We start from the raw sequence: 13,449 nt of genomic DNA on the forward strand, positions 1-13,449 counted from the left end.
TTTGACATATGGCGCGAGTGTGTGGTGGCAAAACTGTGGGACTAGTGGCGTGCCGAAGTTTAGGAAGTTCAGGCTACATACAGACACACAGACAGACAGACAGACACACAGACAGACAGACAGACCCACACGGCCACGTATAGGGAGCCTGTGCTTCACACAGCTCCAAAAAATAGCAGATCTACAAGCTCGCAGCGCGGCACTCGGTGCCACGCTGTGAGCTTGTATATCTGCTATTTTTCAATAGTTAAATCATAAAATAATGATACACAATAATGTGTACCCGTTCTAAATGGGTTTAATAGATTTCATACTCGATATTGTAATATCTAAAACTTTTTTCACCGGCCTCATGGGTCAGACGATATGAGCCATGTGGCTTAGTGACCGACTGACTGACTCACCAGCATTGAAACACACATGCACTTATATCACTTGAGTGATATTTGTCTGGGTCACTGGATTACAGTGGGAGTGATATTTGACTTCGACGCTGAACTGGCCGGATGATAAAAATATATTGTCGTTGTCGGGTGGAAACCTTGTATCTCCAAAACCGTTCGTTTTGTATTTATCATCTTAAAAATGATTTAAACTAGTGAAAACAGCGATCTACAACGTTGTGTGCTTGTAGATCTGCTGTTTTCACTAGTCTTGTGCGACAGTCTTGTATGATGAAGCAGGGCTTTGCTTAACTCAAACTCTGCCCTCAAAATACCCCTTTGTACCCCTTCTCTGCCATGCCCGTAGAACCCGTAAATGTAATAAAAATTAATTAAAAACATTTTTTTTATCGAAGCGGAACTAAAATAGGCCGGAACTAATGCTCCGTGATCGGTTTCTACACGGACACATTATTGAGCGGACAACCTAACGTTGAGTCCCTGAACCGGAAGCGGATGTCCGTCCTCTATTTTGGCCCGTTAGCTTTCTGTCTGAACTCCGCGGCTTACAGATGGAGAACTTATTGATCAATTGAAAAACTTTCAACGGATTTGAGAAGCTGATGGAATACGCGAACACACGATGCATAGCAGTCCGATCCACGCACGATGGGAACTGGACGAGCGCCCACGTTAACAGGTAGGAGAAGCCGGGCAGTGAAAGACATAGAGAAATTTACGGGCTTTACGGGCGTAAACTACGAATGAGTTAATGAAAAAACATACAAATTTGAAACTTGGAGATACGAGGTTTCTGCCCGACGGTGACGATATATATCGTTATCGTCACTGTCGGGCAGAAACCTTTTATCTCCAAATATACATATCATATCCCTACTTTGACTTATAACAGTGTCACACCAAACACCAAAATACGTATATATTGTATACGTCAATGGAGGTTAAGTGTTGGATTTGAAATGAAGTCAAAGGACATCAATGGCGGTCTATGCGTTAACTGTGATGTTGTGACTAAATATTAACTGCACTGGGTCCAATGGAACACAAGTTCCTTCTTTTTCCATGTCCTGACTGAGAAAAGTAACAGTTTTGACATAGAAGGTTTCCATCTGACATCAACCATATCCCAGGACTAACCTTGACCACCTGAAGCCTATTTCTTTTTTCTTTCTTTTTTTGGAGCTGTGTGAAGCACAGGCTCCCTATACGTGGCCGTGTGGGTCTGTCTGTGTGTCTGTCTGTCTGTCTGTCTGTATGTAGCCTGAACTTCCTAAACTTCGGCACGCCACTAGTCCCACAGTTTTGCCACCACACACTCGCGCATATGTCAAATCGAACGGCTTACTCGGGAATCGTGGGCTATTACTTTTCTAAGAGAAAGGTTCTATAGTTTAATTGATATTAATTTATTAGTGAATTAATTTTCCCCATTGACTTATAATGGGAATCGCAAAAACTCACATTCAATTATTTGTCTCTCGCAAACCATAGGGGCTAGAGTTTCAAGACTTGGAGAGGAGGTTCATAATGATTTCAAGGATTAAATAAAAATAATTGTGTCATTTGGCCGCATGGTGGCGCCATAACACCCCACTTTACGTTTTGGCCTGTAACTCTTGAACCGTAGGTCGGAAAATTAAAAATATTTTTTCCTGGATTCCTTGGGTCATGACGCATCTCCCCATATAGGCCACGCCCATTTGCGCCATGATAGATTTTCCGCCATCTTGAATTTTCTCCAAAACACACTTTTTGCTCCTTTTCCTACATATTTTCTTCAAATGTCACAAAAATCGGTACACATGATCCACACACACACACACACACACACACACACACACACACACACACACACACACACACACACACACACACACACACACACACACACACACACACACACACACACACACACACACACACACACACACACACACACAGCTCCACTTCACACGGGTGTGATTTTTGTTTAACATGTGGCCGTGTGGGGGAGTTATGTTGTGTGTTTGTGCATGTGTGTGCACGTGTGTACTATAGGTGCATATGTTTTTAGTTTTTTTTAGGTTTTTATTTGCACATTTTTAAAACATATGAAATAAAACAAAGAAACAAACACAAAAATAATACATTATAAAGAAATAAACAAGTACAAAATCAAAACAAGATGTGCCGGAGAGGCCAAAAAAAAACCAAAGGGCTTGTTGAGTGGCCTTCCTAAAAGCTATCCTTCAAGCTTAGAATCATGTTTATAAATAAGAATAAGAGATAATAATAATAATAAGTATAGCTATATAGCTATTCTGCATTTAGTCGTCTACTATAAAGACTACTATTATCCGTAACACTTAAGTAGGAGATAAATAAATAGGAATGGTACATATAACGTACTGTATAACATACACCCAACATATCGATATCCACTTACAACCAACCACATCCCTAACTTACAACCAGTGGCTAACCACTTAAATGTGTTAATAAAAACTTTGTTAGTTGTCTCTTGAAAGAGCAAGGGCTCGTACAATCTCTTATATGTTGTGGCAAGCAATTCCTATAATATGTGTGTGTGTGTGTGTGTGTGTGTGTTAGGGATGGGACGATATGAACATTTCATATCACGATTATTGTGACTAAAGAAATCGCGATTTACGATATTATCGCGATAATCAAAATCCATTATCCTGTGACGGAAAGTATGCCAAAAAATAGCAGATCTACAAGCTCACAACGCGTTGCGTTGTGACGCGTTGTGAGCTTGTAGATCGGCTATTTTTTGGCAAAGACATTTGATAGAGTGAAAAAAAAGACTGTCTCAAGTATGTATATTATAAGTACCTTTTACCAATAGAGGATTTAAGTGGTGCCGGATATGCAGCTCGGCAAATAAAAGGTGAATTGATCCCAGTGCACGACAGAGGACATTTTCACGATAAATTAAATCTCCACCATATGTTTTTTATAACGATAAACAATAATATCACGTATCGTCCCATTCCTAGTGTGTGTGTGTGTGTGTGTGTGTGAGAGAGAGAGAAAGAAGGTGAGCACTGTATGTGTGAGGGCCTTATTTGAAAAACAGGCTAAATATTTAAACAAAATGAAACCACAACATTTGGTTTAAATAAACCAAAGACCTGCTCATGACTAACTGGCTGCTGGAGGAAAAGGTGTGCACTGAAGGTATTCGCGCACGAGTGTGTGTTTACAGTGTGTGTGTGTGTGTGTGTGTGTGTGTGTGTGTGTGTGTGTGTGTGTGTGTGTGTGTGTGTGTGTGTGGTAAACAACCTGACTGACAGCAGACAAATCTGACCCAAGGCCAGCTCTACCCTGCCACCATTTCCTTCCTGTGGTCTACAAGGTCTTCAGAGAGAGAGAGAGAGAGAGAGAGAGAGAGAGGGAGAGGGAGAGAGAGAGAGAGAGAGAGAGTCCCAGAAACACCCAGAGAGACATTTCTGTGACAAAATAGCAAATTGTTAACACTCTGTGTGTGTGTGTGTGTGTGTGTGTGTGTGTGTGTGTGTGTGTGTGTGTGTGTGTGTGTGTGTGTGTGTGTGTGTGTGTGTGTTTGCCATTAAGGGGCCCAGTTATAAGCACTCTGTTGTGTAGTCTGCTACCTGCCCCAGCAGCTTGCAACATCACATAAAAACTAAGCGTGTGTGCGTGTGTGCATTCGTGCGTTTGTGAGAGAGAGAGAGAGAGAGAGAGTTAGTGCTCTCGTTCACCACTGGCATGGTCGGCAGGCGAGCCTCTAGTAAAGCCTCTGGGTTGTAACCCAGCTCACTAAAGTCTGCCAGTAAAAGCATGCTTTGCCTCGTCAGGCGAGAGAGACGTATGCAGGTCCACACAGCTGGACTTTACATCAAGCTGCACCGTCATTACCCAAACTGTGAAAAACAAACCCCAGACACTACGTGTGTGTGCGTGTGTGTGTGCGTGTGTGTGCGTGCGTGCGTTAATGTACACGTGTGTGGACGTGGATGCGCACATGTGTGTGTGTGTGTGTGTGTGTGTGTGTTGCAGATGTGAGCTTAAGTCGACCTCTTTCCCATGCTGACAGAGCTTCTCAATTTGCTGGGGTCCCTCCCTCTAATTAGCTTAAAGGCCCTCTGTGCACACGTGTGCGTGTGTGTGTGTGTGTGTGTGTGCTTGTGCTTACAGTCCCCCAGTGCGATATAAATAACAGCAGGATAGGAAATGAACTCTGTCCACAGGGCCATGGTGGCGGGCAGATACCAAAATACACAAGCCACTACTAGTATATCGGCGTCCTCCATATACGTTTTTAGAACGGGAAAGCACCTCCAGTCCAGACCAGAGCTGGTTACCTGGGTTAAGTGTCTGCTACACAGTGGATCAGGGGTTTTCAAACTTTTTTGACTCAAGGCACCCTTGTAAAGAACTTTTTCATCCACGGCACCCCTGAGTTAAACTGTACATTTTTAGAATCTTACATCATATTGGAGAAATATCCGTTTCCATCAGAACTACCGGTAACTGAATATAACGTTATACTTGACGTTTAACCACTTGAAACCCAGCATGCCTATTCTTGTGAGCTTGTAGATCTGCTATTTTTGGTGAAGAGAGTTGTCGTAGATGGAAAAAGAACTCATCAAGTACAGTGCAAATCAGGTCTGTTTTACTAAGCATAGTGACGTGATATTGATGTAGTGATATTGATGAATTCCAAATATTTTCAAATTACCATCAACATGGCCAGACCAATTTGTGTATATGTTACAGTATGTTTGGGTAACTCAGGACGGTAAGAGTAAGAGCGCTTGTTTTGTCGTTCACCACACACTAATCACCACCAGATGGCGACGCAGCCATTCAATAGTGAAGGCGCTGACGTCACTCGTTTGCAACTCTCTTTCTTTATTTACTTACTAGCCTAGCCTAGCCTAGCCTAGCCTAGCCTAGCTTAGCCATTAGCTCCATTGTAGTCACTTGGACAGGGCGTTTATCTTGGGCTTGCCCAGGCCTTACGGCCTGGGCATAAATATAACGATTGCATTCACCACGGCTTCGTAACTCGCGCGGCGCTCCGCCGGCCGCGCGGCCCTGGCCCGCTCTTCGCGGCCACTCGCGCATGCGGCGCTCGGGGGCGAAGAGCAGGACCAAGGTCCGCTGGCCTTCGCGCCGCTTGCAATGTCGTGGACAATCGAGCGGCTCCGCCTGGAGGACGGTGTTGTGGCGACCGCTTGCTCCGCCCCGTGCGGCACCACGAGTGCTCCGTTTCTCGACCGTCCTGTTTCTCTAACAAACCGTGACATATATATGCGACCTGACGGTCGCTTATCTCCCGATTGGGGAGTCTTACTGGTGAGTATATATATGCATTTATTTTTACACCGATTGCTTTCACTCCACTACATTTTAAATGGAAATATTGTACTTTTGACAGTAGCAGATCTACAAGCTCAAAGCGCAACACTTCATGCCTCGTTTCGAGCGTGCAGATCTGCTACTTTGGATGCTTTAGTGTGATTCTGTAGAATGATCAAGTAGAGCATTAATTTACGAAAAAATAAACACAAAGTTAAAATATGGAGATAGGAGGTTTCTGCCTGACAACAAAGACATACTGTACTTCAAACAAACCATTATCATTCATATCATATTAACACATCATTATCAACGTGTGAAGCTGTGTCCAAGTCCCGTCTATTGCTTCACTTTGGTCGCGCAGGAATCAATTCCCGTTGGAATCAAGGCGAAACACCCGGAAAAAAGGGATTCCCAACACCAAACACCAAGAACATGTCCGTGTCTTCGGACAACATCAACACTGATTGGCTGTCAGGACACGATGGGTGGAGTCGGGGTGAAGCGAAGGACTTTGTATGTAATGGCGCCGCTCGAACCATCCAGGTCTGAACCCAGCTTGACACTGCCATGCGACTAAGTATGAATGGAGCTATGGGGCCCTATTATGATCCAGGTCTTATGCCTTATGCCTTAACTTCTTTACCTTTTTTTTCACTATTTTGAAAAACATTTTTAAATACTTCAGATGCTGATCCATCTGCACGTTGTGAACTTGCAGATCAGCTATTTTAAATATTTAAAAAACAAAAACAAAATAGTAAAAAAAGGCAAAGAAGTTAAGGCATAAGGCATAAGACCTGGTTCAAAATAGGGCCCTTAGTGTCTGCCTCTACATCACAATAACAGAGACACGCCCATGTTCAGCCTATTCACCAACAACACCTTGCGTGTCTCTTTGGCTTAAATGTACACTTCCTTCATAATGCGAGCTTGTATGGGCTTGTAGATCTGCCATTCGTGGGGTGAGACACCAGCACAAAACAAAGTATGAATGAGGCTTTAACCTCCTGCCTCACCGGTGCTCTCTCTTCCTTCTACCCTTTCCCTCTAGACCTGGGGTCTTCAGCAGGGGGTCCACAGGGAGAAAAGAGCAGACCAAGTACAGAGTGAAAGGTCAAGTTTATTAAGTATTGACGGTTCAAGTAGTTAAATATCTGAAAACACAAATTGACATGAATCCAAAATACACTGATGATTGTGCTGTCAAACGATGAAACTACTGTATAAGTATCTATGGGTTGTGGGGGTCCCTGCTTCATCTCTCTCTAGACTAAGGGGTCCTTGGCCTGAAAACGTTGAAGACCCCTGCTCTAGACCTGTGGTTCTCAACCTTTCCTGGACCAGGGCCAACTTGAAAAGCGTTTTTTCTTTTTATTTGCGGCCCACCCATCTGACCGGTTGAACACACAAGCATTTTCAGAGCATGTTTATTTTTGGTTCCACCTTGGTTCAATGGAACTAACATAGTATACTTTAAGTCTAATATAAATGTTATATTATCATTCAAATCTTAACACATTCACTGCCGGGTGTTAATTAATAACCGCTACCTTTACGTTCTAAAGTTATGGGCAGTTGAATAATTGTTTTCACCAAAAACACAACTGGGAAAATAAATCAGAGATAAATGTTTTCTAAATCTGATAACGTTAGAGCGGACCGGCTAGACTTTTTTCAGATGACGTAATTTCCGGTTGAATTCTTCTTCTTGAGTCCTCGCGGTTTGAGGGACAGTGCAAATGTGTTAAGTGTTTTTCCAATTATTTGGGGGCCCATTTGCAATACCCTCAGGGCCCACCAGTGGGGCCCCGGCCTACAGGTTGAGAACCAGCACTCCAAACTATTCTCTCTCTCTCTCTCTGACAGTTAAATGTAAACGTTGCTTTAACTGGCATGGCTGGTGCACAGAGGGGAACGCTGGAGGAAGCCATGGAGAGGGGGGGGGGGGGGGGGGGGGGGGTTTATGAGGCCAGATGGATCAAACGGACCGCCTCAGAGAAACGCACACGTCCACATGTAGGCGCACACACACACACACACACACACACACACACACAGACACACACGCACATACTCTGACTTAAGAATCTCTAGAGGAACTGACTAATAGATCCAAAGCTCTCATTTACTAGTAAGGGGATATCTTAAAAAAGTCCTAGAATAAATTCCTTACCAAAAACCTTCTTCACCAATGTGTTTGTACTCTAGTAAAGACTGAAATTCAGTTTCCCTAGGATAATCCGTTACAGCTGCTAAAAGTTGGGGTCCCATTGACTTAAAGTTGTACTATGTAACTTTTTTTATAAAACAAATCTTAAAATTCTCCTAACTATTAAATCACAAAAGTTTTAGAAGATCCGCGCCGTGAATTTCAGCCTGTAAAGCCTTCTCTGTATGTAAACTGAGATCCTTGCCGTGGACCGGATCTCGCGCCAAAATTGCGTCATCACACTACCGGCCAATCACAGCGAGGGTTATACAACTGCCGGCCAATCACAGCGCATCTTGAAGTGGGGTCGCTATGGCAGCCATATTTGTTGTCGCCCGTTTGTACCATCCCTTCTCTAGGTAATTTCGCCTACCAGGCAGGGTGAAGGAGTCCGTATCTCTGGAATTACTGAACGCACAGGAACAAGGGACCCCTTAAAAGATAGATCTCAGCGAGGTGGAGGCAGACGTGGGGGTCTGAAGGTACGAAAAACGTCCGAAAGACGCGGACGCGACCGCGGTTTGCTATAGGGCTAATGACCACTAGTTGGGCATCTTACACAGTATGGCTTTAACTATACAGGATAAAAGACACCAAAATAAATATGCTTTAACTAGCATGTGAGGGGTCAAACTAGTTTTTTTTTTCCATGATTCTGAATCCATTGCAAGCATTCGTTTTGCACAAAAAACATTCCTTGGGTTAAAGGCGGCTCCCACAAAACTGTGGAAAGTCACTAAACCATAGTTTTGTCTGGACGTTTTTTGGCCAAGGAATGTTTGTCGTGCAAAACAAATGCTTGCAATAGATTCAGAATCATGAAAACCCCCTAGTTTGACCCCTCACATGCTCAAAGCATATTTATTTTGGTGTGTTTTATCCTGTATAGGTTAATTTAATGGGGCCCCAGCTTTCAGCAGCTGTAACGGATTCTCCTAGGGAAACTGAATTTCAGTCTTTGTGAGATGTGTTACTAGACACCTTTACAAACACATTGGTGAAGAAATGTTTTGGTAAGGAATTTATTCCAGGATTTGACACTATTTCTGAAGATATCCCCTTACTGCCGGTTAAAAAGAGAAAAAAGAAAAAATGGAACAAGAGAAGGTGGGGAGGGGGGAAAAAAAGAGAAAAGGGAATTTTGTTCACCTCCTCCTCCTCTTCCCCCAATGCCTGACACTCGTTTATACCCTGCTGCTGTCATCTTTCGCTCTTTTCTTTTTTCAAGTCAAGTTTTGGTTTGTCTGAGAGGGAAGCTTAGTCTGCAGAAAACGGATGAGGGAGGGAAGGGGAGAGAAAGGGAGGGGGAGAGAGAGAGAGAGAGAAACAGACAGCAGCAGCGCAACAGATGACACAAACACCACATGGTGAAGAGGGGATGAACAGAGTGATGGAGGGAGATGTACAGTCAGGGGCGTCACAAAAGGGGGGGGCGAAAGAGTGGGACTGAGTCACTAGGGCCCACGGTGGAGGGAGGGGCCTTAATTATTTTATCCTTTAGCTATTGAAAAACAGCAGATCATTTTGGGGGTTCTTCACATGAAAGAGTTTGAGCAACAATCAAAAGTTAAAGCTAATAATAATGCGTTACCGGTCTAAATGGGTTAAACCCCCTCCCCCCCTATGAAGAACATTCATGGGGGCCCGCAGTGAATCCTTGTACCCAGGGCCCAGAACTGGATGTGTCACCCCTGAGTACAGTACTGCACTATGTACGAGGGAGGTGGGAGAGAGAGAGAGAGCTAGCAGTTTGGTGGGAGTGTTTGTTATGTAAGGGGCTGAGCAGACCAAGCCAAGCCGAGATCCTGAATCTCCACAGTGAAATGTCGTCAGTGCCGATTTAACTCAGAGCAGAGGTGTGTGTTGTTGCGCGGAGTTCCTCAGGGCTCTTTGCTAGCATCTTGTCTCTTTTCAGTCTACATTATACAGTATGTCCGCTAAAATAGACGATTTACAAGTGTTGCAGCGCTTTGCAAGCTTATGGATCTGCTATTTTCAGTGTAAGTGTTCCCCAGAATAAGGATGCTGGGGTTAAAGTGGTTGACCAAAAACTGACATTTAGAACCAATAACAGACTTATCTCCACTTATAACCATGTCAGTTAATCGAATAATTAAGAATACATTTTTGTGGTAACATTTCTTTTTGTATTTTCAACTAAATTGATTAGTCTGATTAACCAAGTAAGCTGTGCTTTATACTTTGTTATACAATGGTGGCGTACAAAAACAGTGAAAATAAATGATTTCATATTTTCACCATTTAGTTTTAACCATCATTCATTCATTCATCCAAATTGAGGCAAACGTTGGAAAAAATTGCGATATTGACGTTAAGTCTTTATCGCCCAGCTCCAACTCAAGAGTGCAACTCTGAGAAGGGTAAAAATGCCACCAAATGGACCCGTTTTGTACACTCCGAGTTAAACGAACACTGAGGATTTCAACATTTTCAGGCCAAGGACCCCTTAGTCGAGAGAGAGAGAGATGAAGCAGGGACCCCCACAACCTCTTCATAGATTCCATATCGTTGCATTGTTTGACAGCACAACCATTGGTGTATTTTTGATTCACGTCAATTTGTGTTTTCAGTTATTTAACCACTTGAACTGTCAGTACTCTACTTCTCCCCTCTACACCAAACCTCTTTGCCGAAAATAGCCGATCTACAAGCTCACAACGCCTCGTGCTGCGAGGCGTTGTGAGCTTGTAGATCTGCTATTTTTGGCTAAAGTTCTCAGTATCTGGTTAAGAATCTGGCTATAATGCATGTTTTCTTTTTTTCCCTTTCTATCACACAAAGATTTGGCGGCCCCCACTGTAGTAACTCTGAGGACCCCCTAGGGGTCCCGGACCCCCTGTTGAAGAACCCTTGGTGTACAGTCTTGTTTTGAGGAGGAGGGACCCCAACAGTTTCCACTGTCAAAACCCGGAGCATGTGCTGAGCACATGGTCAACCAAACACTAACAACTCCCCCTCCCCTCCCCTCTGCTCCACTCATCTCCCTCTCCCTTTCTCCCCCCTTCTGTTTTCCCTTGTCTTTCTTTTTCTCTCTCTTCCCTTCTTCTCTCTTTCTTTCTTTTGCTCCTTCCTTCGCTCTGTTCTAGGGATGGGACGATACGCGATATTATCGTTTATCGTGATAAAAAACACTCACGATAATCGTATTGTGGAGATTTAATTTATCGTGATATCGTCCTCCGTCATGCACTGGGATCAATTCACCTTTTGTTTGCCGAGCTGCATATCCGGTACCACTTAAACCCTCTATAATTGGTAAAAGGTTCTTATAATATACGTACTTGATTGATAGTCTTTTTTTCACTCTATCAAATGTCTTTGCCAAAAAATAGCCGATCTACAAGCTCACGCTGCGACGCATTGTGAGCTTGTAGATCGGCAATTTTTTGGCAAATATTCCGCCCCAGGATAATGGGTTTTGATTATCGCGATAATATCGTAAATCGCCAATTTCTTTTCACAATAATCGCGATACGAAATGTTCACATCGTCCCATCCCTACTCTGTTCCCTCTATATACATCTCTCCCACTCAAACTGGGTCATAGGCACAATCACACCATCTGTCAGGGAGCGAGCGCTCGCCTAGGGTTTCACATTCTTCCACTGTGTGCGGAGGAGACCCCCACCAGTCCCGGCACCATGTGCACCCACACACGTACAGCTCTCTCTCGCACGCACACACACACGCACACACACAAACACACACACACACACACACACACACACACACACACACACACACAGCGGGGGGCTTCTCTGAACTGCCCACAGACATGTAGCCCAACTTCTGTCAACAATCAGTCAGAAATGGAGAGCAGAGGGAGACAGCCTCTCCAACAAACGCTGGTGTGGTTTGCTCAGGCCTATGCTGCTGCTAGGATTCAAAGGAGGGGGGAGAAGTTCTCCTCCATAGCAGTTGGTTGGTAGGAGCGCGGTTTCTGGATGGCAAGAAGAGAGAACTCGCCGGCGAATGACTGTAGTCAGCTTAGTCGACTGACTCTGGCCTTTCCCCCGGAGAGAACACTATACCGACTCCTCGACGTTTGCTGATGACAGCAACCACTTCCCACTGACAGTGAAAAATGTGATTCATGTTCCAAAACCGCTAAGACTTTTGATAAATAACCGTCGGATCTGCTGCACTTTGAAAGATTTGAAGAGTCAATATCCGCGTTGCCATGAATTAATTCCAAATAATCTAGTCAAAACTCTGCACACGCCTTAAATGTGGTCGTCATATGCTATATAAATAGTTTAGTATATTGTATGACTGTGTTTTTCTCCAGCGGTACTCACCATTGAGAAGACCAGCCAGCGGTCCACACAGACAGACCAGGACGTCCAGATAGGCCCCTCTCGTCACCACACAGCTGTTCTGTCTGAGATGCAGAGAGATGGAATATATAGGGAAGAAATTAATATCACTTTTTTTGCAACCATCTCTTCGATTTGGCAGTTAGTGTATAACAGGGGACTTCAACAGGGGGTCCGGGACCCCTAGGGGGTCCTCAGAATTACTACAGGGGGTCCTCCAAATCTTTGTGTGATAGAAACTTTACATTAACCACATTAACCCTATAGCGTCCTTATTCGGAGAACTTCAGATAAAAATAGCCGATCTAGATCGGCTATTTTCGGCAAAGAGGTTTGGTGTAGAGGGGAAAAGAGCAGACTAAGTACAGAGTGAAAGGTCATTGTTTATTAAATATTGACGGTTCAAGTGGTTAAATATCTGAAAACACAAATTGATATGAATCCAAAATACACTGATGAGTGTACTGTCAAACGATGAATCTATATGGAATCTGTGAAAAGGTTGTGGAGATCCCTGCTTCATCTCTCTCTCAACTAAGGGGTCCTTGGCCAGAAAACGTTGAAGACCACTGGTGTATAATATCATTGCTGTCGGAGAGAACCCTTGTATGTCCAAAACTGTTATTTTTCAGGAAACAGAAAAAACAAAAGAACCTGTGTTCCCAAAGGTTGATTATTATTTAGTCACACGCTCTTGTTAGTACTTTTCATTGGTTAAATGCTGAAATGGAGATGGAGGTTTCTGACCAACCGCCCGAATCTGTCATATGGACCATCTTCCATGCATATCATTTAAACGGGAGCTATTCACACGATGGGTTGAAATGATAACATTCCAGACAGAGCTGGTTTCTATACAGTAGTCACCAGTTGTTTCTAGCCTTGGACAAGGTCACAGACAGACAGAGATAAGATTTCCCTCAGAGGCAAGGTTTATATCTCACACCTCAATCCAATGAAGCAGCAGGTCATTACATATTTCCTTCTCAATGGTTCCTTTGCTTGTTAGCCTCATCGGATTAGCTGCATTAGGCTCTGTGGTCGCTCAGATTGACGTCATTCCACCACACTGGTTAGTGTTGTCATGCAATGCTATGTGAACCGGTGATCGCGATGGCTTGTGACCTTTCTAAACTGGTGAGAGCAGACAGACATCGATGCTTATGTG

General features: G+C 43.8%; 1 protein-coding gene across 1 annotated transcript in view; it reads right to left on the reverse strand.

Annotated features, from left to right (window-relative positions):
• thada (THADA armadillo repeat containing) overlaps positions 1 to 13,449 on the reverse strand; it is a 195,239-nt gene that overhangs the window by 44,136 nt on the left and 137,654 nt on the right. The window contains exon 31 of the mRNA XM_080741000.1: positions 12,264 to 12,346. Coding sequence (XP_080597126.1) covers positions 12,264 to 12,346 — 83 coding nt within the window. The remainder of the gene's footprint in view (positions 1 to 12,263; positions 12,347 to 13,449) is intronic.

This window comes from Nannobrachium achirus (genome assembly GCF_963921795.1).
Source record: "Nannobrachium achirus genome assembly, chromosome: 13".
NCBI lineage: Eukaryota > Metazoa > Chordata > Actinopteri > Myctophiformes > Myctophidae > Nannobrachium > Nannobrachium achirus.